The 24751-nt window shown below is 55.9% G+C and overlaps 1 protein-coding gene across 5 annotated transcripts in view; it reads left to right on the forward strand.

Moving 5' to 3' along the window:
- Positions 1-24751, forward strand: part of PTPRE (protein tyrosine phosphatase receptor type E) — a 162832-nt gene that overhangs the window by 113572 nt on the left and 24509 nt on the right. For 4 of the 5 annotated variants that reach the window (XM_086681174.1, XM_086681171.1, XM_086681170.1 and 1 more), the window contains 7 exons: positions 4307-4425; positions 10565-10664; positions 10953-11026; positions 12922-13058; positions 18989-19079; positions 22684-22760; positions 23637-23673. In XM_086681174.1, coding sequence (XP_086537300.1) covers positions 4314-4425; positions 10565-10664; positions 10953-11026; positions 12922-13058; positions 18989-19079; positions 22684-22760; positions 23637-23673 — 628 coding nt within the window. In that variant the 5' untranslated portion in view covers positions 4307-4313. Of the gene's footprint in view, positions 1-4306; positions 4426-10564; positions 10665-10689; positions 10876-10952; positions 11027-12921; positions 13059-18988; positions 19080-22683; positions 22761-23636; positions 23674-24751 lie in introns of those variants that run through there. The other variant, XM_086681173.1, reaches the window with a different exon arrangement.

Genomic DNA, 24751 nt, shown 5'->3' on the forward strand with positions numbered 1-24751 from the left:
TCTTGTAATTGAGAAGCAGCAGGCGTGTGAACCACTCGTGATGGGTTTGAGCTGCAGAAAGAAAACACTACCATCTTGGAACTGCAGGGGGCAGTCTGGCTCAGTCCTTGCAGGACACCCAACACCGGAAGGCTCAGCAGGGTGGCCCTTCCTCAAAGACACTGGCTCAAGGAGGACTCCATACCCTCAAAAGCCCTGAAGGTACCTGTCAGCTGGAGAAGCCAGCTTGGAGGAGGCAGGAGATGTCCCCAGTCCCCAGGAGGCTCGACGTCTGGTTGGGAGACCCAATGCCCAAATGACTCTGAACAATTCCGGGCGGTCTGATCCCAGGAAGAGAGAGTGTCTCTGGCTTGCTGGACCTCAAAGGTTGGTGGGATCAAGGCAGAGGGGACAGGGGTCATCCGGTGAGGGGAAGCATGTGAGCAAGGGCTGGGGGATGTAGACGGGTCAGAAGAATCCCTCTCCTGCCTTGGGTCTCCACCTGCACCTGCCTCATGTCCTCCTCTTGTTCCCTGGCCGCCATTTGCCAGACGCACAGCCCAACTCCTCTACTCCTGTCCCCAAGGGTAGTGGCCTCTTTTGGCTGGGCACGGAGGCCTGGCCTCTGCCCCTCTACACACCCCCAGAGTGAACTCACCCACACACTGAAGCTTCAGCCCTCACTCCCATCCAGCCAAGTCCCAGGTCCTCGACACAGTTCCTGTTGGCACTCTGCTAGAATGCTCTCGGGACCCGGAGAGTCAACAGGCCATCTCCGGAGACAGCAGGGCATCTCTCATAGGATTGCGGTGAGGGATGGTGAGGATAACTTATCCCAGGAGTTCAGATAGCTTATCACACTTCTGGGGAGTTCAGTAAATGGTAGCTTGTATTATCGCTTTATACTCCAAGCCAAAATCCACTCCATCCCCAGACTGGGGACCCCAGTCTCCAGATCTCAGCTAATGAACGATGCCCCGTTGCATTCCATCTCCCAAGATGGAAATCCCAGTGCCTTGGTGCCCCAGTCAACACCGTGTCTAGCTAACTACCATTCACGCAGATTCTACCTCTGAAGCCCCTTTCAAATCCCTCCCTCCTTGCCATTCCCATTGTCCTGGCTTAGTCCAGACCTTCCTACTCTGCTGTGTAACCAGCACGTCTCAGATTTGACGTGCATGGGAGCCGCCTGGAGATCTTGCGTAGGAGGAGGTCCTGCTGTGTCTTGAGATGCAGCATCCCTAGTATGCTCCCAGGGGATGCCCATGCCCCCAACCACTCTGGGGCGGCAAAGGCTTACGCCGTGCCTCTTGTGACTTGTGACTGGCTTCCGGCACTCTCTCTGGAAACTTCAGTGGCCACTCGCTGCTCACAGCCAAGGTTGTCTATACCACACCCTTCACTCTCCATATATTTGGATTTCATGCATCTGGAGTTGGGCTCAGGAATTGGCATCTTATTATAATACCTCCGAGTGGCTCTTATAGTGTAGGTTGCTTGTGGAAAATGAGCCTGTAACACCAAACCAAACTCTTTAACGCGACTTTCAAGGGCCTTCTCGATTCGGTCCCGGGGGGAGTGAATCATCACTAACTCACCTTCCTTCCTTGGCACTGTGGACACTCATCTCCGGACAGGGGGTCCTAGGGGATGCTGTGTTTCCACTCTTCCTTCCAGCTCCACAAATCTGCGTTGGGGCAGGACCAGCATCCTATTTAGTTTCGCGGCTCCGGGACCCGACAGTCGGCCTGCTCCAGAGCGGCCCAGCAGAGTATTAAAAAAGCATCAAGTGGAATAAGAAAACAATGCTAACCAAACTGATATCTGGCTGGCTGACTTTTGATAAGAATAAACACAAAAGCTGCTTTGTTGGAAACTGTTTTGATGATCTCTGTTCTGAGACGCAACGTGTTGTATGCCCACAGTACTTAACATGCGGTAGGTTCAATACAAGTCCTTAAAATTCACCACGGGTTTAAACTACTTCAAGGACTATTTTGTGCCGATTCGTGTCTGTGCTTATTGGTAGCTTGCACAAACCCTCCGAGGGTGAATCGCCAGGGACAGGAAAGTTGTCATTGGCTTGGCAATAGAAGTATCGCAATAAAGGGACTCAAGGGGGTTTGAATTCTGCAAAGTCTAGTGCCCTCTGCTGGCCACAGCGGGCAAATCACCTGCTGCTCCAGGGGCCACTACCCATCCCCCTGGGTGTCTGATGGGTGATGAGATGGCCTTTGTCGGCCTGAAAGTGTCAACTTTCTCTTAGGTCATTGAGCATTTGGAGAGGAGGGTCTTGAATGAATGCATATAACAAGACAAATGCTTCAACTAGGAAGTGTGCATTTCTGAGTTGTATTAAACCACTTAATACTTCCTAATCACTTACTCTGCAGTGTATTCAACTGTGTAAAAGCGTCATTCAAGAACAGATTCTGTCTGGTGCAGCCTATGCAGAGCTGACCGTCAGGGCTTGAGAGCTTTTGTCTCGGGTGGTCCTGGGTTCCATTCATGCCTCTTCCATCCCCTCTGCCCCCGCTTCGGGCCTGTTCCTGAGTCCTGGAGGGTTGTCGTGGGGCAGTGTCCACAGGAAGGGCCCAGCACTGGTAGGTGCTCACGGGATACAAGCTATTGTGTGTGTGCACGTGCGTGTGTGTGGCTCACTTTAACAATCTAAAATGTATTTGGGAAATAAACAAGAGGAAAGAGGTTGGAAGCATTGATTGTGGCCATGATGGTTGCTCTAGGATAATTGTCTGCTCAGAATGGTTCCATTTCAGCAGTGGTGATTGCTGAAATGCGATTAGACTTTTTGCGCTCATTCAAGCGTCTCCTCTAATTACAAGGAACCAGTGTTTCTGGGCCTCGGTCCATCCATGTGCCCCGGGGAGGCTTTTTGCAGGAAAGTGCCGTCTGAGGGGACAGGCACCCCAGGGGACCACGGAGGGAGGCGTCAGGAGGGAGGGAGCCCACACTCGCGGTCACCACCAGATCTCACTGGGCCCAGACAGCCGCACGCCTTGCCCTGAGGTGACTCTCCCATACCCCTGAGAGGTCCTTGCCACATTTTCCGAGGACCTAAGGTATTTTGGCAAAATTGGAGCACCAGGCAGGGATCCGTGGTGGCCCTGCAGGTCTCCTGGGTGAAAGATTGCTTTTTCCCATGTTGAGCCACATGGCAACCCGGGTTTGCTCCGTGCATGTCCCCACCCACCCGGTAAAGACTTCCCTCCATTCCCAAGAGGCTCCTCAGAGATGAGCTAACTAAAGGTGGCCCCTCCTGGGTGGGGAGGGAGCCTCCCTGCGCCTCACCTGGGAGCGTAGACAGGAGGACAGTCAGGGGCAAGGCCTTCACCCCAGAGCCACGGGGGAAGTTCCGGAGAACAGGCCAAGTGCGAGGCTCAGAAGAACACTGACTAGGCCGGCCTGCCCATCTCCAATCTCGTGGTTGACTCCTCAGGATGGGAGGACTTGGCTGGCCTTTGAAAGGCTCATCGGGCTCCGGAGTATGGGACACATGGGCCCGGGGCCTGCCCTCCCCCCGGCCCCGAGGCTCAGGTGGGAGGCAGTGAGGGTCAGCACTCAGAACGAGGGCCGGTGGTGTGGGTTGTGGCCAGGGGGACAGCAGAGGTGGACCCTGTGCGGGTGGGCTGCACCCCCAACCCCATGCCCCTGGCCCTGTGACCACATGCTGGGTAGCCTAACTCCTGAGCCCAAGATTGTTCCCCAGGGGCTGCTTTTCTCTGGGCTCTCATGGTGCAAATGGAAACCCTAACCTGTGTCACAGCAGACACGAGAGAATGTTCCCACGTTCCCCAAATGTTGAACAAATCATTGCCGTGTGGCAATTTATTCTTTCAAGTTTCTTTATTTTGAGGGGGTCGGAGAGGGAGAGGGAGGGAGCGCAGAGAGAGCGGGGAGGGGCAGAGAGAGAGGGAGACACAGAATCCGAAGCAGGCTCCAGGCTCCGAGCTGTCCGCGCACAGCCCGACGCGGGGCTCGAACCCGCAAACTGAGAGATCGTGACCTGAGCCAGAATCAAGAACCAGAGCCACCCAGGTGCCCTGACCGTGCGACGACCTAGAAGCAACGGGTCAAGGGCCTCGCTGAGTGTCCGTGAGGCTGCCGCTCAGAATCTTAGATCTCCTTGTTTGTGTGCTCAGGGTTTTTCCTCTCCCGGTTCCTCCACATCCTTGTTCGCCTCCCCTCCCCCCCCCCCCCCACCGCCCTGTTTTACGCGAGGTTCCCTCCTGGGCTGGGGCAGGGGGGAGGAGGGGCAGCCCCAGGCGCATGGCGGGGAGCACTCTGAGCCTGTCCCTGCTTCCTGCAGGTTCGCCATGGAGCCCTTCTGTCTGCTCCTCCTGGCAGGTGTTAGCCTGCCTTTCGCCAAGGCTCTCAAGGGCAACGAGACCACCCCAGCGGAGAGCAACTTGACCTCTGCGACCGCAGGTGAGGACCCAGCTGCCCGCCGCTCACCTGCCCTTGCCATCCCCCACCCTCCTGGTAGGGTCTCAAGACGGGGGGTGATGACCCCGCTGGGGGAGGAAGAAGGAACATCGAACACGGAGCGCCTCTCAAAAGCAGGCTGGCCGCACGAGCCAGTTGTTGGGAATTTGACCAGAGCAAAGCTTAGCATTCGGGGGGCGGCAAGCACAACCCCGTGCTCAGAGTTGGAATCGGCTTCGGCGGGAAGCGGGGGGGCAGGGGTTCGCGGCCCCGACCCCGCCGTGGGGAGCCGATTCTAGCGATCCTCAACAAATGTGGACGTGGACGAGTGCCTAGGGGATAGTTAGGCTCTGACATGGCAGTTGATCCAGTCAAGAAATCAGTGTGAGTCCTTCCAGGCATGATGTTGGTACCGTGGCTGGAGTCACGTTTTTAAAAGAAGAGTCCACGCGTGTCTAGAGATGCATGTTGAAGTCCTTCTGAGGGAAGCAACCCTCCCTCGGGGAGCCGCTTGAGAAAGAGCCCCTGGGGAGCAGGAGGTAGGCGGGGCCATAGGCCAACCCAGTGGCCCGGTCCCCATCAGAAAGTCGGTGGCAGATACGTGGGGGTCACCGCTCCACGCTCCTGCCTCAGTGGTAGAAGCCAGACACGAGACCACGTGTTGTGTGATCTCCCTTGATAGGAAATGCCCGGAATAGTCGGGGTTGACAGAGGAGAAGGTACCTGAGCGCTTGGCCGGGCTGGTGGGGGCAGGCGGGGGGGGGTGGCAAAGGCCAGGTGACCTCAGGTGGACGAAAGGTGGACGGGAAGATTCTAAAACTGGATTGTGGTGGCAGTGGCACAACTAGGAATTACCTAAAAATCATTGGATCTTCTGCTTAAAATGGGTGGGTTCTGTAGAATGTAGATTTAGCGTCACGGAGTTGAACTAAAGGCCGTGCAAAGCTGACGGGAAGGGGAGGAGACGCGACAGAGAGAGCAGGGGCTCTTGAATCACGTGACCCTTGTTCGGCTCCCGCTGACCTGGCCAGGTGACCTGGAGTAAGTTCCTGAACCTCTTCGGGCCTCAGTATCCCCATCTGTGAGTCGGAGGTAATAACAGTGCCTCCTTTTGGCAACACTGTGAGCGTTAACGAGACCACCGAGCTGGGTACAGAGGCTCGTCCACGTGGGCCACTGCTGTGGACGGCTGGACAACGTGTCGGGGGAGGCCCGTCACCCCGCCAGTCGCTTACAGCCCGGAAACGCGGCCTTTCAATGTCCCTTGATATCTCTTTCTTGGATGTGTGCCCAACTGATGAGTTCAGGGTCCCCAAGGACTAGGCCCGGACTCCCTGGGCAACCCCACACGCCTCCCTGGGAGACCAGAGGCCGTCTGTGGCTGCCAGCTCTGTCCCCTGGCCGGCTTAGTAGGAGCCCGTAACCAGCAAGGCCTGGTCTCTTGAGTCTGTATCACGGCCTGTTGCCAGTCCCTACACGCCTGCCCGGTCCCTTCCCTGTCCATCCCCCAAGACTCCCAGACATAAAACTCAAGGCATCTCGGATAAGGCATCACTTGGTGTATCGGTTAGTATTCTCCAGAGAAACAGAATCAGTAAGACATGTGCTTACACTTTCATTTATATCTGTATCTGTATCTATGTCTGTATTTATATTTATTATAAGGAACAGGGTCACAGGACTGTTAGGGTTGTTGAGTCCAAAATCCGCAGGGCCAGGGAGCCGGTTTGAGCTCGAAGGCTGGCAGGCTGCCGCTGCAGAACCGGAATGAGTGATGTCCCAGTTGGAAGGCAGTGAGGGAGGAAGGATTCCCTGTTACTCACAAAAGGCCCAGCCTTTTTGGTCTCTGCAGGCCTTCGACTGATTGGGTGAGGCCCACCCACAGTGGAGCGTGAGGAGGCGTGTAATCTCTTCAGAGACCACCAATCTAAATGCTGAATCTCATCCTAACAGCACCCTCATAGAAACACCCAGAACAGCAGCGTTGGACCACGTATCTGAAACCCCGTGGCTCAGCTAGGTTGGCATTCAGCATCACACTTGATTATCACAAGGCGCTGGGTAAACAAAAATTACCAACTTCCTTCCAGAAGAAAAAGCTTGAGTGAGATAATTAGAAGTGCCCCATTCGGGCTGGGATCAGGGACTCAACCCCCATGCAGCTCAAGGGCCTTACGTGATTTTCTGAGCCCAGACCCGTGACCTACAAATGCACCCTTGGCCCCCAAGAGAAGGGCGAAGTAGGGCTCAAGTCACTGGTGCAAGACCCCAGAGAGGACGGCCGGAGCAGCCCTGTCCTCACATTGCCAGCCGGAGAAATCCAGAACTGCAAAACAGGAAAGACAGGAGTCCCTAGCAGATAGAAGCTGCATTTGTTATTGTCCTCATGTACGTTTTTCACATTTTTAAAAATATTTATTTATTTTTGAGAAAGAGAGAGACAAACACAGAGGGCAAGCGGGGGAGGGGCAGAGAGAGAGGGAGACCCAGAATCCCAAGCAGGCTCCAGGCTCCGAGCTGCCAGCACAGAGCCCCGTGCGGGGCTCAAACTCACAAACCGCGAGATCAGGACCTGAGCCGAAGTTGGATGCTTCACCAACTGAGCCACCCAGGTGCCCCGTGTCACTGTCCTCATCTCAAGCAGGGCCCCTGGTGCTGGGTCCCTGGTGCTGTTCCACAGCCTGGGACCCTGCAGACCTGCCCCGAGGACAGTGTGTCCCCATTCTACCGGGCAGAGCATCGTTTGCCCCAAAGCGGAGAAGCCAGAAGAGAGCTGCGTGGGCGTTTCTGCAGCTGGCACCCAGGGCACCGTCAGGGTGACTCAGCCTCACCCCTGGGCCTCTTCGCTTCACTTGGAAAGAAAACGGTTGGCCAGTAAGGTGGCTGTGGGTGTCAGGCGCTCCTTTCGGGGACAGGGAAGCGACCTCGTGCCCCTGAGAACAGATGTGTCCCTCACGGCTTGTTACAGTTTCTGCCCGGGGCTTCACGGCTTTGGCAGTGGCTGCTGGTCACACAACCAGGAGGCAAGTCCACGCTGGCTCCAGTTCAAGGTCTCGGTGACAGCAGGTGCATGGGCTCCATTGGCCTAGAATTCCAGACGGGAGCCTGACCCGCGGGAAGTGCCCTTTGGAACTTTGTTCCCTGAAAGAAGGATCATCTGGTGGGATCACAGCACATTGCCACAATGTGCCAATAACCGGAAGCCCTGTTTGTTCCTTGAACAAAATGTATCAAATAATCATCAAGAGACATTCCTTTACGCAGGAGTTGAAGGTAAATACTCACAAACAGTACAATTAAATGCTGTTGTCCATATTACAGGAAGGCTTCCTAAAAATTAATAGAAAGAAATTAATAGGAAGAAATTAATAGAAGAAAAAGACATCCCAGTAGGAAAGTGGCAAAGCAAGCACATATGACCAAGCAACGTGCAAATATCCAGTTGATTGTTTTATTAATCACGAAATGATGCTTTACTCTGTAGAAAGTAGGGAAAGGCAGGTTGCAGTGGTATTATTTTATTTAGCTGTTTGGCAAAATTTAAAAGGATTGCTCACAGCCAGGGGGGATCAGCTCCATCATCCAGTCTAGGTAAGCACGGACGCTGGAAACCTTGCAGGGGGCAACTTGGCAGTTTCTATGACGATTTAATGTGTGTGCCCACTGACGCACAAAGTGTCCTTCTGGAGCTTTCTACGGAAGCACTTTTAAGATACCCAGGGAGAAAGATACACGATGTAAAATCGTAAGTAAGAGAAAAAAAAAAAAAAAAAAGCTGGAAAGAACCTAAATGTTGGTCGAAATCTCGGGTTGTTCAGGAAGTGGAAGTCTAAGCAGCCGTTAAGCAGGATGAAGAGGCCGGCGTGTGCTGACCCAGAGGCTCGCCAAGACAGACGACCGCGCGAGAAGGCCGAGCCACGGAGCTGGCCCCATAGAGGACGGCGTCCGTTTTTGTTGCTGTTGCTGTGTTTTCACACTCCACTTGGCCCAGGGGACACGGCCCAGCCCGCAGAGCTTTTTTTCTGGACCATTTTGTTTCACAAAATGGCATTTAGGTTGAATTACTTATCAGAATTTAAAAATCAGATAAGTTTTACAATAGCTACGAGTTTCTTCTTTTTGGCAAAGCCGGGAGAACTGGTCGGTGTGGGGGCCCACCTTCCGCTTGACCTCAGTGGGGCCGCCCCTGCAGACGGGGCACGGACTCCCCAGTTCTCCCAGCCCCGCCAGGCCTGCCGGCCCCTGAGTGATCTTACCTGTTCTCTGCCCCCTCCCCCCCCGCACCCCGAGAACAGAGGCAGCTGCTGACATTTGTCCCGATTCTGCCCATGCACACAGCCCTGCGCCGGGGCCTCGGGTCATTCAGCCTGGTCCTCAAGAGCACGCTGTGGAAAGCCCACATCTGTAACTGTAGCCTCTGAGCCTGGAGGCTGGACCCTGGAGCCTCCTGATGAGGCCCCCCAGAGATGGGCTGTCTGTGGCCCAGGTGCCCATCAAGGCTCCGGGTAGTGCCCACACCCTCAGCCAGGTGCAGCCAGCCCTCGGACCCGCACGCTAGCCACTCGGTCACTGCCAAGATGGACGCTGGCCTGGGGCAGCCGAGGTCTGTGCAAATGCAGAAGTGGGGGGCGAGAGAAGGGCACCCGCCTGTGCCCTGTGGTTGCATTTGGCAGGGCAGGGATGGACCCCAGTCGGGGAGTGGAACACCCAGGCCCCCGCCGCCCCCCGGGGTCAGGCATCTCCCCATCAGCCCGGGCTTGAGTTTGCTGCAAGGGCCTGGCAGAGCAGGGCGGGGCCTCCGTGGGTGGGCGAGTGTGGAAGCTCCCCCCCCAACCCCCCCCCCCCAGCCGGGTCAGCTCCCCAGGGGAGCTCTGCAGCAGGTAGGGCCAGGGAAGAGGGACTGGGGCACACGCTCTTAGAGGCTCTGCCTGGTGTCGCCCTGGCTTTGCCCTACAACTTGACTTGGGAGGTCCCTGGCCACATGGGAGAGGCATTGGCTCAGCCTGGAAGGAGGGCGTCTTGTTTGGCCAGGCTTCTGGCATCCGGGGCCACCTCATCACAGACCAGGTGTCTCTCAGTCAGTGCACCTCTACATCAGACGGTCACTCGAATCAGTAAAAACTGGCATTTATTAGAAATACGTGCCTTGGCCACTGACGGGTGCCAGAGCCAGTGTGAGGCCCCGGAGGGGGGAGTTGCTTACAACCTGGATGGGGGTGGGGAGGGACCTTTAGGATACACGAGGATGGGGTGCCAGGGGAGGGAAGCTGCAGGACCGCGGTGCCCCCACTGGGCTCAGCTATGGGAGGACACAAAGCTATGGGAGGACCATTGTTGTCTTTGAGGAACATCCACTGACTCAGAGGGAAGGCGGTCGCCCCCAGGGTCTGTTCATTCCGAGAGAGTAGGGTCTGTGCTTGGAGGCATACAGAGACTCTCTGGGATCCACAGAAGGGGAGCCAAGCGGGCTTCCTGGAGGAGGGGGCATTCGAGATCTCCCTGGGAGTGGGGACATTTTGGTGAGTGGGAGTCTGGGGAGGCAGGGGCTAAGTCAGAACAGCCAGCCTGTCAGAGCCCCCTCAGAATCTGGGCTTACTGGGCAGGTCCTGGGCAGCCCAAGGCAGCTGCCCCTGGTCCAGGGATGTGGCTCCTTCTGAATGAGGAAAGTCAGCCTGGACCCGTAGGATCGGAAGCTCGAAGCTTCAGGGGACCTGGTCGTGGCCTGGCCACAGACCTTCACCCAGCCCACGGGCCAGGCTGCACCCCCATTGCCCTGAGCTCCTGCCTGGCCCTGGCAGCTCCCCACACTGTCCCCACAACAGCAGGGCATCTGACCCTCCACCCTCTTCCACCTTCCTGGTGCCCCGGACCCCGGGGAAACAGGTTCCTTGAGGGGGGCGGGGAGCTCCCTGTCGCGCCTTCACTGCCCCTCAGCCCTCACCAGGGTCAAAGTCACCGGCCCCTCAGTTCACGCTCTGTCCCCCGTGTCTCATCTCATCAGTGGTGAGAGCACAAGGCACCGGGCGGTGGCCTGCTTTGCCGACGGGGAAGCGTGGTCTGGTGCTGGGGCTCCTTCCTCGCCCAAACCCCCTTTTTCCCTTCGTCTGAGTCCCATCGTGATGGGGACCGGCTCTGCCCGCAGGCCCTCCGGACCCCCGTGCGTCCCAGCCCCTGCTGGCCTGGCTGCTGCTGCCTCTGCTGCTGTTAGTCGTCTCCCTCCTCCTCGCCGCCTACTTCTTCAGGTAGGAGTGTCCCCGGGGCGCGGGCGGACTTGCCCCGACCAGCTCTGATGAGGAAATGATCTCCTCCTGGCCGCACTGCGGGTGTGGGCCCAGGCAGAGGGCGGCAGGGCTGGGGACCGGAGGGGCCGGGGACGAGCGGGGCTGGCGACCCGGGGCCGGCGTGGCAGGGTCCAGCCATGAGCGGCAGGAAGAGCTTCTCCAGGCTCACCTGGTGGGTATCCTTGCGCAAGAGCCCTGCGTCCCAGGGACCTTCCCTGTGCCCGAGGCTAACCAGTCTGTGTCTCGAAGGTTCAGGAAGCAGAGGAAAGCCGTGGTCAGCGCCAATGACAAGAAGGTGCCCAACGGAATCCTGGAAGAACAAGGTACCCTGCGGGGCCGGGGGGCCGGCGGGGGGGGGGGGCTGCCGGGAGGGTTTGCTGGGGGCTGTCGTCCGCCTCTTATTTGCAACATTAAACCCCTTCGCCTTTGAGACTTGGGTCTCCCTTTACCTGGTGTAATGCTGGCGTTTGCGATGGTAGAATGTTACCATTTCAAAACTTTTCTCCTTTCCCTCGGCTATGAAACAGACATGGGAGACTTTCCGTTTGTGGCTTTGTTGGAAACGCTGTTCACATCCTGTCCTGTTGACAGGGTTTTGACGTGTGACAGTTTTCAGGAAGCCCTTTAAAATCACCCTAGGATGAGACAGCCTGGTTCATGCTCTAAAGGGCTCCCCTGAAATTCGCACCGTTTTCGGATCTTGACGCTGGAAGAGAGCTGATCTGCCAACGTGTGAGGCAGGGATGGTCCCCGTGGAGGGCATTCCCAGCCTTGTCTTTCGGGCTCTGGGCTCAGTTCTGTGCCTCAATGCTACTTACAAGGCACACTGTTTCTTTTGCCCACAAGTGCAGGTGGCTGAGAAAGTTCTGTGAGGCAGAGACTTTCAGAATGATTGGTTCACACCAGTGACTGTAACTTCCTCTAGTCAGCTTGCTACCTAATAGTTCCATGGTTTGGGGGAGCAGACATACCGTCAGCCTTCAAACAGAATTGCAGAACCGGCCCCCAGATAATAAAAAAGAACGTCAGCCCCAAAAGACCTAGCAAGGGGCTGGAGGGCAGTCCTGGGGTGCTGGCGGGACCTGAACGTCACCAAGAACCTCGTTCGGTGCTGCTGTGGCCTGCGGGCGCCTCCTTCCTGCCCCAGCTCGCTCCCTGCACGTTTCAACAGCCCTGAAAGGGAGGGAAGAAGGTGTGGCTGGCAAGGCCCAGAGGCCCAGCCAGACTCACTCTGACGCGTCTGCTCTCAGAGGAACGAGCCCTGCAAGGAGTTCTTGGCTGGGCTTCAGAAAGGCTCTGCAGGTGGGGACAGGCCCTTTGCAGGAGTGACAGCAGAGTGTTCATGTGGACTTTGTCAAGAGTATCAGTCACGTTGCAGGAAGAGAAGCCCCCGCCAGCAATCTCTCCTTTTGTCTCACTCTGAGTTGATGGAAGGATCTCTCCTGAGGCCCGTCCTCGTTGTCAGTGCCTCCCTGCCCACTCCCCGCAAAGCAGGGATGGTCTCTCTCTCTCTCTCTCTCTCTCTCTTTAAACATTTATTTATTTGAGGGGGGGAGGGGCAGAGAGAGAGGGAAACCCAGAATCCGAAGCAGGCTCCAGGCTCTGAGCCGTCAGCACAGAGCCCGATGCGGGGCTCGAACCCACGAACCACGAGATCATGACCTGAGTCAAAGTCAGATGCTTAACTGACTGAGCCACCCAGGAGCCCCCAGGAGGGTTTCTCTTACTACTTCTGGAGCTTGTGGTGTTTCAGCAAGCAGACTATTTGTCACAAGGAAGATAGGGCTGAGGGAGACGCATATCCTAACCGATTCCCTGTCTTTCCCACCTGAACCAAAGTTACTCTTCCGTATTGATTAACGTACAATCGTTTCTCCCTATTTCAAGCCTGGAAAAGTGAGTTGGAGTGTGAGAGTGCCCGGATCCTTGGTGGAGGGAGCGGGGGCTGGGGGCTGAGCTGGAAGATGAGGTGACTGTGGTTGGTGAGAGCAGGTCACACCGGCCAGAGGGACACCCCTCTGGTGTGGATGTTATCACAGGGGGCAGACCTCTGCGCTCAGCTGCGTGGGGCCCTGCTCGGCCCCGGCTTCGTGATCGGAGAGCACCGTCCACCCTCTGACTGTGTCATTCCTCCGGGGTGCCGTCTGTCCGTCCGGTTCATGAGTCAGCCATCCGGAAACCTGGCTGAGTGGCCCCCATGTGTCTTCTGGTCCCACAGAGCAGCAAAGAGTGATGCTTCTCAGCAGGTCCCCCTCCGGGCCCAAGAAGTACTTCCCCATCCCCGTGGCGCACCTGGAGGAGGAGATCCGCGTCCGGTCGGCGGATGACTGCAAGCGCTTTCGGGAGGAGTTCAACGTGAGTTTGGAGGTTCCTTGCTGTTCTTGTCGTGGGGTCGGGGCCTGGGAAACGCAGCACCGCATTTCAGGGCACATCTTCCCAAAGACCGCATACACTCGCGTGGGTCGCCACACTGTCCCAGAGGGGTTTCTGGACGCCTGGCTTCTCCTGCGAGGTCCACGCACACCCCTCGTTGCTCATTCGTAAGATGAGACGGTCGAGCGAGAGGTTCCCGAAGGCCCCTTCCAGCACAGACGCTCTGAGCGCCGAGTCCCAAAATCTAGCGTGATAGGGACACGGCGGTCTCCCTGATGTGGAAGACCAGGGCCCGAGCGGGCGGCAGGGTGACAGTCCTGCGTGGAAAGCGGTGGACCCCCCCCCCCTTCTAATGGGCCTCGGCAACCTCGTGCATCTCGCGGGTGAAGGAAACATCCCTCTTGCGAACCACCCTCGTGGCATGACTTAAACAGCCGTGGGGCCGCTTGAGGGGCCACGGGCTTCGGTTCGACCTGTGCCCCAGCCTCTCCTGGGCATCACCCAGCTACTGCCGTTCTGGGTGAATTGCCTCTGTGGATCTGGCAATGGCAGCAGCCAACTAGCACGGCTTTAACCAACTGTGATGGTCCCCACGGGAGCAAGCCGATTCCCCCAGCTCTCCACAAAAACCATGAAGGTGCGTTCGTGACGCCTCGCCTCGTGCGATTCGAGTTTTTGTCAATGTCCTGTGAATTGTGACTCTGTTGGATAGACAGAGATTTGGGGGGTGGGGGGAGGGAGAGAGGGAGGCACATGGAGGGGGGTGCAGGTAAGAGAGACACCGGGGACACTCATCTGGGGTCTAGCCATTCAGTGTTTACCCCTGACCATGTTCCTCGTGAGCTCTGTGCATCTTTTGCACACGTCACACGCAGCCGTGTGCTCAGTGTTGAACCCTAAAGAGAGGCCGGTGACGCTGACCGCGCCTTGCTTAGCCTGCTGCCCCACCCCCCCCCCCCCCCGGGCCCTGGCACAGGGGCCAACGTCTGGGCAGCCAGCCTCCACCGTCTAAGAGGGGCTCTGGGCAGTGGGCCGCATAACCAGCGGCGTGTGGTGTAGCTATTTAATCCAGAGACGGCACTCCAGCAGATGCGTGGCTTTTCACACGGAAGCATCCCGCGAGGGCACGGGAGGTGACGAAGCATGGCATTGGTACTTTGCTTATTTTTTTAACATGAGCCTCACCCGCCTTTGCCTTGCTTCCCTTTGTTTCCAATTGTGTCTTCTATTTTGGGGAAATTAGGTCATCTTGAAAGACAGCTCGACGCAGTATTGTTTTGCAATCTGTCAGCCTGGCGAGAGAAGTTCATTCTCCGTGTTCACAGTAACTACCCAAGTTGGCAGCGGTGTGACTTTGTCCCCTCCTGTCTTGTCCTGTTTCCCCATGTGCTTGTGTTTCCCCGCGTGGACGTGGGGGTCGGCCTTCTGCCGGCAGGAGGACCGTGAGTTGGAACCAGCCGGCTCCGCTGAGATCTCTAAAGTGAGGGCGACTCCAACGCAGCAGGGCTGGAAGTAGGGTCAGGCAGGCGACGCACCTGCCCCAGGCATGAGCAGCTCAGTCGGGATAAATAGTATTTCAATTATGCAAAAATATCAAAAAAATTTTGTGTTGTTTGTTTATTTGTTTTGAGACACAGAGAGAGTGGGGAAGGGGCAGAGAGAAAGGGAGACAGAGACAGAGATAGAGAGAGAGAATCCCATCCAGGCTCTGTGCTGTCTGCACAGAGCCCGACACGGGGCTCAAACTCATGAACTGCGAGATCGTGACCTGAGCCTGAGTCGGATGCTTAACCAACTGAGCCACCCAGGCGCCCCCAAAATATCAAAATTGATGCAGGCAATCCATGCCGAACGAAATAGTAAATGAAGACAAGATCATTCCGACTGAGTTCTCCTGCGGTCCCAGGCTCCACCATGAGTTGTCACCCCACCGTCACCCATCCTGGCATTATTTAAAGGTTTGGTGTTTGCGACATCGTGCCTTAACTTTGAATGTAAAAAAAAATGTTTTCAATGTTGCATTGGATATTATTTTACCTCGATTCCTGGGTTTATGGTGCCACTTCAGATTTTGCCCCCGAAGCAAGTGCGTCACCCTTCGTGCCCTGCCCTGCCCTGCCCAGCTGCCCACTGGAGGCCTCCGGGCAGTGAAGGATGAGTAGATATGCAGAGGGAAGGAGGGTCTGGTTCCTGCGCTGGGGGACCCGGGACAAGCTGCTTGTAGTCTCTGAACCCCAGTTTGTTGCTCTCGCCAGTGAGAGCTGGCCCGTCTTTTTTGTTTGTTTTATTTTTGAGAGAGAGAATAAGAGGCAGAGCACAGGCAGGGGAGGGGCAGGGAGAGAGGGAGACACAGAATCCGAAGCGGGCTCCAGGGTCCGAGCTGTCAGCATGGAGCCTGACACGGGGCTTGAGCCCACGGTCCATGAGATCACGACCTGAGCCGAAGTCGGACGCTTCACTGACTAAGCGACCCATGCGCTCCCCAGCTGGCTGTGTCTCAAGCCGTGTTTGTGTGGCTTCTGTCTCCTAAGCGCCCTGGAGACTTCCAGGACCCGCCCACTCTTGACTCTGTGATGACCCCGCTTGAGTTAGACAGCTGTTCCCCTCTTCCTCCTCCTCGCCTGATGTCCTGAGTTCCAGTCCCAGAGACGAAGAAAGGGACGGACAAGTCTCAAAACGAGTTTGGACGTTTGTGTATTGCCGACCCAGAGCATCCGTGAGCTGAAGGAGTTTGGCCCTGGGTCACTTCGGTGGCATGGTCGAGGCGTGAATGCTGGCCGGCCTGCCTCTTACCAGCCTGGGGCGCTTGCTTGGTCCATTGATTCCACCTCTGCCTGCCTCGGATTGCTCGCCTGTACCAGAAGGACGCTGCCTGTCCCCGTAGGATTGTCCGAACACGTAAAAGAGGCAGATGCGTGCCCAGCTTCGCCCAGTGTCTGCACGAGAGGCGTCTGGGGCTGCCATGCTTTTTAGGATGACTCCTGGGGACATCCAGTCTCACAGTCTCCACCCGCCATGATAGAGTGCCATCCCAGCAGAGGCTCTCCCAGGCCCCCCAGTGAAACCCCGGCCAGTGAGTGCCATTCAGGGCAGGAACACCCCCTCCCCAGACAGAGTCTGTCCAGCTCAGGGGCCCTGCCCCAGCCCTAGCATGCGTGTTGTAGAAAGGCGCAGGGGTGGCGTGAGCCAGAACCGACCCCTGGAGCATGCTGGACCAGCCCACACCTGGCTGCTCTCTGTTCTTCTCATTGGCTACCACCTGCCCAGCACTGCAGAGCAGGGAGGAGGGGGCAGGGACGTGACCTGTGGCTCCTGTGTGTGCTCACCGAGATGAAATCCCACCTCCAGAAGCAAGCACACCAGCCGACCCTGTTCGGCCAATTTATGTAATCGCACATTCAATCGCCAGGTATTTATTGACCGATCACGACCTGCACGGCTCCTGCTCAGCGCTGTGGGGGTGACCCGGTCGCAGCAGAGCCCTCCCCGGGTGCTGCCCCGTTTCCCCTGTGCCCACTGAGCAGCTCAGAGATTCGAGTCTGCAGGCAGATTGACAGCGGGACAAAGTGAGGGGTGGCAGTCATTCTGTGCGCTTGGAGACAGAGATATGCCTTCTACACAGAGCACCTGGCCTCACCCCAAGTGGCCCCCCGCGCAGCCCAAAAAGCCGGTATCGCCACCCCAACTTCATATCCCGGGTCTCAGGCCACTGCGGGGGGTGGGGCAGAGCTGGGTCCCCCCTCGACACCTAACCCTCCAACCTCCCCACATACCTCACCGTAGCCACCCCACCTTCCGAGGAAGAGGGAGGTTTCTTGGGTTCTTTTTTTCTTTTTCAATTAATCATTCGCATAGATTTTAATTTTTAGAGCCGTTTTAGGCTTAGGGAAAGATTGGGCATAGAGTACAGCGTTCCCCCTTAGCCCACAGTATCCCAAATCAACAGTGTCCCGTGTTCACGCCCTACGTGTGTTCCAAATGAGAACTGATGTTGACTCATTGTCACTAACTGACCAACGTCCAGAGCTGGGGTTCCAGTGTGGTACATTGTGTGGGTTCAGACAAACGCATGACATCATGCGCCCACCGTTACAGTATTATACCTCATTTTTATTCTCAGGGGTGAGGACAAAAAAGCTTTCGAGTATAGAAAGAGAGAAGTCTGTAGAATGTTGCCACAGATTCCCTGTTTAGGTTAGGTCCAGAAAATCAGTGTCAAGACAGCTTTGATAAGAACCAGGAATTTTGTGGGGCGCCTCGGTGGCTCAGTCTGTTGAGCGTCCGACTTCGGCTCAGGTTGTGATCTCATCGCTTGTGGGTTCGAGCCCCGCGTCGGCCTCTGTGCTGACGGCTCGGAGCCTGGAGCCCGCTTCGGATTCTGTGTCTCCCTCTCTCTCTGCCCCTCTCCTGCTCATGCTCTGTCTCCCTCTGTCTCTCAAAATAAATAAACATTAACAAAAAAAAAAAAGAGAGAGAGAGAGAGAGAACCAGGAATTTTGGGTAGAGAAGGCATTGACCCTAAGGCACCCACCAGGCTCTCTGCCGGTGGCCGTCCAGTTTGGTGAACTGAAAACAAAAGAAAAAGTTAACTGGCTGGCAGGGGCTCAGTCTGTGAGGGAGAAGCCCCCCGCCCCAGAAGAGGGAGGCTCTCGGCACCTGTGGGCGGTGAGTCCAGCCCTTGTGACTCATGGTGTGAATAAGCCTAGGGCCGCGCAGCACTTGTGAGGTCTGCCCCCGTCTTCCGGGGACTTCACACTTGAAGAAGGGGAGTCTTGGTGGCCAGCTCCAGGCCAGACTGAAGGTACCTGCCGCTTGCCAGCCAGGTGAACCTGGACAAATCTCCAGCAGCCTTAGGGGCCAGTTTCCTCATCTGGAAAATGGATGATTCTAGTGTGCTCTTGTAATAGGTGAGTTATGGCCTGGGGCAGGTGACCCACTCCTCCTCCAGTGCCTGGCACATCTCAGCGGCTTGGTAAATAGTGACACTCGTTCCTCGAATTCCAGTGTCCCCTCCCCAGTCCAGTCAACGTTGAGGTTAACGTTGAAGGCCGTGATCTGGGGGTTCAAAAGGCTCTTTCCCACAGTGCACTGCACGGGGCTTGCCTACGTGCGGAGGGCGTCCCAGCAGCCAGCGAATGCGGGGGGACGACTAGAATCAGTGGAAGTCAGGGAGCCCAGGGTCAGCCGGGTTCGTGTCCACGGAGCCACACATCAGTCACAGGGTGCTAGCTAGCGTCTCACGCCTCGGTGTCCTCATCCGAGGTGGCGGGGGGATAGGGCAGAGTTCCTGAAGCCAGGTGCGCACACAGGACCCCTGGGGATCTTGCGCTGATCCAGGCTGGGGCTGGAGTCCGTGCTTCCCACAAGAGGCCAGCTGGACCTTACCCGCTGGCCCGCGAGCGCGCGGCCTCTCAAGCAGGAGGCCCACATCTAAGCTCCCCGAACATCCTCTGCCCATCCCCGAGCCCAGCCCCACGGGCACAGCTGGCCTCCACAGCCCCTCCGCAAGGTGCCCTTGCTCTGCCCTCTCCTGCTCCAGAGTTCTCCTGTGCTCAGTCTGTAAGTATCCGTGGAGTCCCCGCTCCGGGCCAGGACCAGTGGCTCCCAGGGCTTTGGTGACAGTGCACAGACAAGTCCCCGCCTTCATGCAGCTGAGGGCTCAACGGTGGGGTCGTCACCACGTCCACAGCTCGCTTGGCCCGCTGGCGAGAGCGCCCTGAGGGCAGGCGGGCCTGTGTCTTCCTTATGCATCTGCCCGGCACCTGGCACAGCCCGCCGGGCAGGGAGGGCGGTGGACTGCACGTCGTTTGCTCGGCCGGGGTTTCCTTGATTCCTGTGCCCGTTAGCGAAGTGGGCGTAAACGCTGTGTTCGGATTCATCACGTTTAGTGCTAACTGTGTATTTTCTTCTAGTCGTTGCCATCTGGACACATACAAGGAACTTTTGAACTGGCCAATAAAGAAGAAAATAGAGAAAAAAACAGATATCCCAACATCCTTCCCAGTAAGACTTTACTTTTTCTGCATGATTGGTAGCGTGTGGAGTAAACTCAACATTCCTTTGTAGCTCCTGGGGACTGTGCCTGCCTGGGCAGTATAACAGTCCCGGGACTCGGGGACGAGGGCCCGGGCCAGCACCACTGCTTGGCGCTTGTCCAGGGAGGTCTAGGTGGCCGTCTCCCACAGCGGGCTCAGGCCACCTCTGTTGTCGTGGGTCTGCCCAGGGGCCCAGGGGAGTGCCCCCCGCACGGGCTGGCGGGGGCCCGCTCCTGGGCCCAGTCCTGAGCCACAGTCTTGTGCTGACAGTGGCCCTGGGCATCTCCGCATCTCAGACTCAGTGCTCTCGGCCACCAGCCGTGGGTCTCCCAGACCAGGGGCAGAAATGACAGAATGAGAAATGTGCAGAGATTTGGCAGCTTTGTGGGAGGGCTTAGCAACGCCAGCAGCTAAACAGGGCCATGGGCTGCGGGGTGTGGGGTCCAGGGAGGCCGTCGGGCCAGATAGCTGACAGATCTGTCCAGGGAAGTGGCTGGACAGGCTTCACCCCGGGGGTGCCTTTCACAGCCCACCTTGGTGCCAGGACAAACCTGAATGTTCCAAGCTGTCAGCTGGCCAAGGAGGGTTGCAGTATTCTTCGTTCAGCTGGACCCCTCTTGTGGGCTTTGCCCATCAGGCTAACAGAAAGGCAGCCGGGAAGGGTTTAAATCCGGAGCCCCAGGCCAGAGAATCTCCCCGTTCTCAGACAGAGCCTCCGTGGAAGCAAGGGAGCCAGCCTGTGCAGTGGGCCTCAGTCCACTTGGTTGCATTTTTAGGATTGGAATTAAGTCCGTCTCTTCAGAGGCACGACAAGCTGTGGTCCGCCCAATTTGTGTGGTCTCTGGACTCTTAGCACTTAATAGAAATAATTCTTTTGCACTTTACAAGCATAGGATTGACACCTCTTTTTTTTTTTTTTTCCAAAGGCCCCTATAAGACTATGATCCAACTACGATGAGAAATTAACCAAATAGTCTTTCGGCTAAAACATATTTGCGTAGGCAGCCAAGGGAGCCGCAAGGAGATGGGACACGAAGCTGTGCAGTGAGGAGGGGCTTGGGCCAGGGTTAGACTCTGGACACGCAGTGGGGGTCCAATCGGGAGGGCTTGCCACTGGATCTGGGGTGGGTTATCAGAGAAGGAGGGAGGCAAGCCGCTTGGTTGGAGCAGCTCGAGGGAAAGGAGAACCGTGGGGGGAGGCTTGGGATCTTTGGAATATTTTGTGTCAAGTAAAAATCGGGATATTTGCAAATTAGTATTATTATCTACTATTAGTTTGACTAATTAACTTCGTTAATTAATTTAATTTATGCATTGACTTACTGAATGTATCTGTTGAGGACCTACCTACCCAGCCCCAGCACTTTTCTAGGGTCCTGCCCCCATTTGCCTCTTACTCACTAAAACCCTTATTTAAAATTCTTTGAAAGTTAGTTTATTTATTTTAAGAGAGAGAGAGAGAACGAGAGAGAGCGAGAGAGTGCTCATGAGTGAGCGGGGGAGGGGCAGAGAGAAAGAGAGAGAAAGAATCCCAAGCAGACAGTACAGAGCCTGATGTGGGGCTCAATCTCACAAACTGTGAGATCATGACCTGAGCTGAAATCAAGAGTCTGCTGGTTAACCGCCTGAGCCACTCAGGCACCCCTAAATTTACTAGATTTTTAAGAAACCCCTCGACCCAGGCATGGAAATGGCTCTAGGGAGCTTGGATGACAGAGAACAAGATGCCTGGCGTGTCCATGAGGCTGGGCTTCGGAAAAGCTTGGTGACTGGTAGGGAGACAGCATCCTCTACTCTGGAAAAAAAAACAGCAACAGCCAGTAATTTCAAAATATAATGTTTTGAGAGCGAAGTGTGACTTTCAGAATAAAAAGACAGGAAGCTCTCCGAAACTGCAAGGTTCTAAATCTAACCAGAAGGCTATTTTCTGCCCTCGGCTTTCTATAGCTGTTCTCAAAGCGTAAACGGTTCCAAATTATTTTCAACTGTCTTTACACATGCTCAGCCGGAGCCGTATCTGCTTTAGGGCTGTCAGCCCCTGAGCAGGAGGGTGTCGTAGAGGAGGCCATCGGGCTGTACGTTTGGGGTTTGACACCCTGGCTGCCCCATACGAGCCATGACTTTCCCTGAAAGCCTCAGTGGCCTCTGCTGCTGGGGGCAGGATAGATCGGGCCCAGCGATACCGTGTCTAGTCAACAGGTGTCTGAGGTCAGCAGCGCCTTCCAAGAATGCGGAAGACAACAGCTCCTTTGCCGCAGACCCACCCCGCAAACACACACGTCTCAGTTAGTTTCAGACCTGTGGGGACAAGCAGGGGGTAAAGCAGGACAAAGCAGGACGATAGAACGCGGTAAATACATACGGAGTGCTCACTCTGTCCCAAGCCCCGTGCCCGGGGTGGTGTGAACCACCCCGGGAGCAGCTTTGACTCTTGACCCTGGCCCTGGGCCCGGTCTGGCCATCCATCCTCAGTATTTCCGATAGCTGTTGTGCAGCTGGAAGTAGGAGACCCAGGCCCGGGGCCATGACACTTTGAAGGGCCCATGACACCATCTGATTTCCTTTAAAATCAGAAAAACAAAAACAAAAACAACACCATAATCCAGTCTGGTTACGGTAAGCTTTATACTAACTAATAACACAGTTGTAAAATAAAGTGTTTACTTTTTTCTTTTATGGAGGAAGGGGCCCATGAAGGCAGGAGTGACAAGGACCCACCAAGGTCACAGTGGGGGCCCTGGTTGAAACTTCCCCAAATGTGCGCGCACACACACACACACACACACACACACACACTCCACAAACACATACACGCCAGACCCACACACACAGAGAAGACACACACCGCACCCCCACCTACCACACACACCTGCACACCACCCGCCCCCACATGGAGGAAGCACACGTCACACACCCACACAGAGCTCTCTGTGGTCAGCCCCCTCGCTAGAGAGTTGCTTGTACAGCAGGCCAGAATCTTCCAGGCAGGTGGCCCGCCAGGCCCAGCTCAGGTCAGCGTGAGTTCCGTCCACCTTCCAGCCCTAGGGCCGACTGGAAGGATGGGGATCGGGGTGTGGAGTCAGCTTGTCCCTTCCCTGGAAAGCCCGGGAGCATGGACCCCAGCCCTTCCGTCCAGGGCTCTCCTCAGTGTGCAAGGGCCTTGTTAAGATGGGGGCCCAGCTGGGGTTTCGGAGAATATGGTGATCTCACTGCGGGGCCCCAGCACGTGCTGCTGTTCTGTTTCTATGTGAGGCCCAGCAGCCCCCACTCCTGGACGCTGAAATTCATGCCTCTGCTGTCAGCCCACAGGTCTTACCGGACACCTGGTTAGGGCCGGGCACTGTCCTCAGTGCTGAGATGCAGTGCTCATTCAGTGAAACAGGTGTATTCCCATCCTCATGACACAGAGGGTCTCATGAGGACATTGAAAAGGATGCGTCCTCTGTCCCGGTGATCGCCACGCAAGACCCGGTCATGTCAGGTGCCGTGTTTAATGCTGTAGATGGAAGAAACGTATGGCAGGTGTGATTTCCTTATCCTGATGTCATGGTTTTTTGTTTTCTTCTAAACAGATGATCATTCCAGGGTGATTCTGAGCCAAGTGGACGGAGCCCCCTGTTCAGACTATATTAATGCTTCGTACATAGATGTAAGTCTGCTGTTTTCCTGTCCCCGGCCCGGCCTGATGCACACACCTGCACCATTTGGGGACTCAGCGTGAATCGTGACTTTCCTCTCTGGGGCCGGGTCACAACCTTCCTGGGCAGCTTGGCCACAGCACAGAGAGCACAGAGTCGCCCGGGGCTTTTGAATTAGCATCTGTCCGGGGATTCATTTTCAAGAAACAGATAAGCACAAAGATGTTTGTTACAGCATTCGTTCCATTACTGACCAAATAGGACAAGAGGGATCAGTTAAACAAACTATGGTAAAACCATAATGCAATGGATTAAGAATTCATTTTAATTGGGGCGCCCGGGAGGCTCAGTCGGTTAAGCACCCGAATTCGGCTCCAGTCATGATGTAACTCACGTCATGCTCTGTGCTGACAGCTCAGAGCCTGGAGGCTGCTTCAGATTCTGTGTCTCTCTCTTCTCTCTGCCCCTCCCCAGGTCACAGTCTATCTCTCTCCCTCTCTCTGTCTCTCTGTCTCTCTCTCTCTCAAAAATAAACATAAAAAAGATTTAAGCGTTCACCTTAAGTGAACCTTAAAATATCGGTTAATATAAATTATAAAATTATCTTAAAATACAACATAGGAGAATTTGTACTTACCAGTTAAAAGTATCTGAACGTGTGTCTGCTTGTGTGTGTGCGTGTGCGACTGGGAAAGTATTCACAGGAAAAATCTACGGCGGGGCCAACAAAAGTAGCACTGGCTCCGAAAGGACTAGTGAGTTTTCTTCTTCTTTCTGTGTTTTCCAACTTTCTCGTGGTTGATACGCGTTACTTTCCAAACAACAACGGCAAACGCCTTCAGCCAAGAAAACGAGGAAGAATTACAAACCTGGTTTTATGTTTCTAGGGTTACAAGGAGAAGAATAAATTCATAGCGGCTCAAGGTAAGCTTCTTGCTGTTCTTTTCAAAACGGGATTTTGGTAACATGACGTGGGAGGCTACCTGGTCCTTATCTGCTGCCAGGAATCCCGAGGCTTCCCCAGGGCTTCCTGTACCGCCCCGTCTGTGTTGCCTGTTTGCAGTCTGTCCAAGCTGTCCCTGAGCAGGGGCCACACAGGGGTGTCCCGAATCTCACAGAGCCTTGCGATTCGAGGCTGGCGCTCCATTGACCCCGAGTGTCAGCATGTCCTGGGAGCTGCTCAGACGTGCTACGTTCACACCTGCCTCTCAGCAAGCCTTCTCGGGTCATTCTGTGCCTTCGTTCGCAAAGCTCTGCCCCACGAGATGATGAAGCGTGTTGTACAAACAGAGCTTCAAAAGAACAGACGAGTTGGAGCCCCTGAGAGCCCAGGTCCCCCTTCCGCGGTTGGGCAGCCAGGGAAGGGTGTCATCATTTATGACTGTAGGTGTAGCCGGCACGTTGGACGTACATCCACGCAAAGCATGCGTGTAGACAGACAGACAGACAGACACATGCCTGTTCCCTCACATGCATGGTGCAAAGACAGGGCACCCAGTAGGTTAACGGTTATCATTTGAACGTGCTGATTCTTTCATTAGACAACCCTGAACCTCTCTCAGCTGGCCGAGCTCGGGTGTGGCTCCCAGTTGTGGTTGTTTCCAGGCGGGTGGGGAAGGGAGGGAGTCGCTTATCAGATCAAGGCCTTAACCCCCAGGGCACCTCGCATGCGCCCTTCAGCTCGCACACGATCCACTTTGCACGGACGAGGTCTGACCTACCATCCGTCAGCCCAGAGGTGGCTGGGGACGTGGAGCCCACAGCGACTTTCGTGGGCTTCCTCCCTCGCAGGCGACAGTCTTTCCGACAATGGGTCCCCAAATTCAGCGCACGTCGGAATCACTTGAGAGCTTATTAAAAATGTACATTTCTTAGGAAATAGAGAAGCACACAGACGCATACACCCAGAGTGCAGCGTCAGAGAACCCGACAGACATCAGCTGACACAGATAGAGGAGTCTCTCTCTAGTAAGAAGGGGGGGCGGCCCGGGGCCCAGGCAGT

This window comes from Puma concolor, chromosome D2, assembly GCF_028749965.1.
Source record: "Puma concolor isolate L17-30 chromosome D2, mPumCon1.1.hap2, whole genome shotgun sequence".
Taxonomy (NCBI): Eukaryota; Metazoa; Chordata; class Mammalia; order Carnivora; family Felidae; genus Puma; species Puma concolor.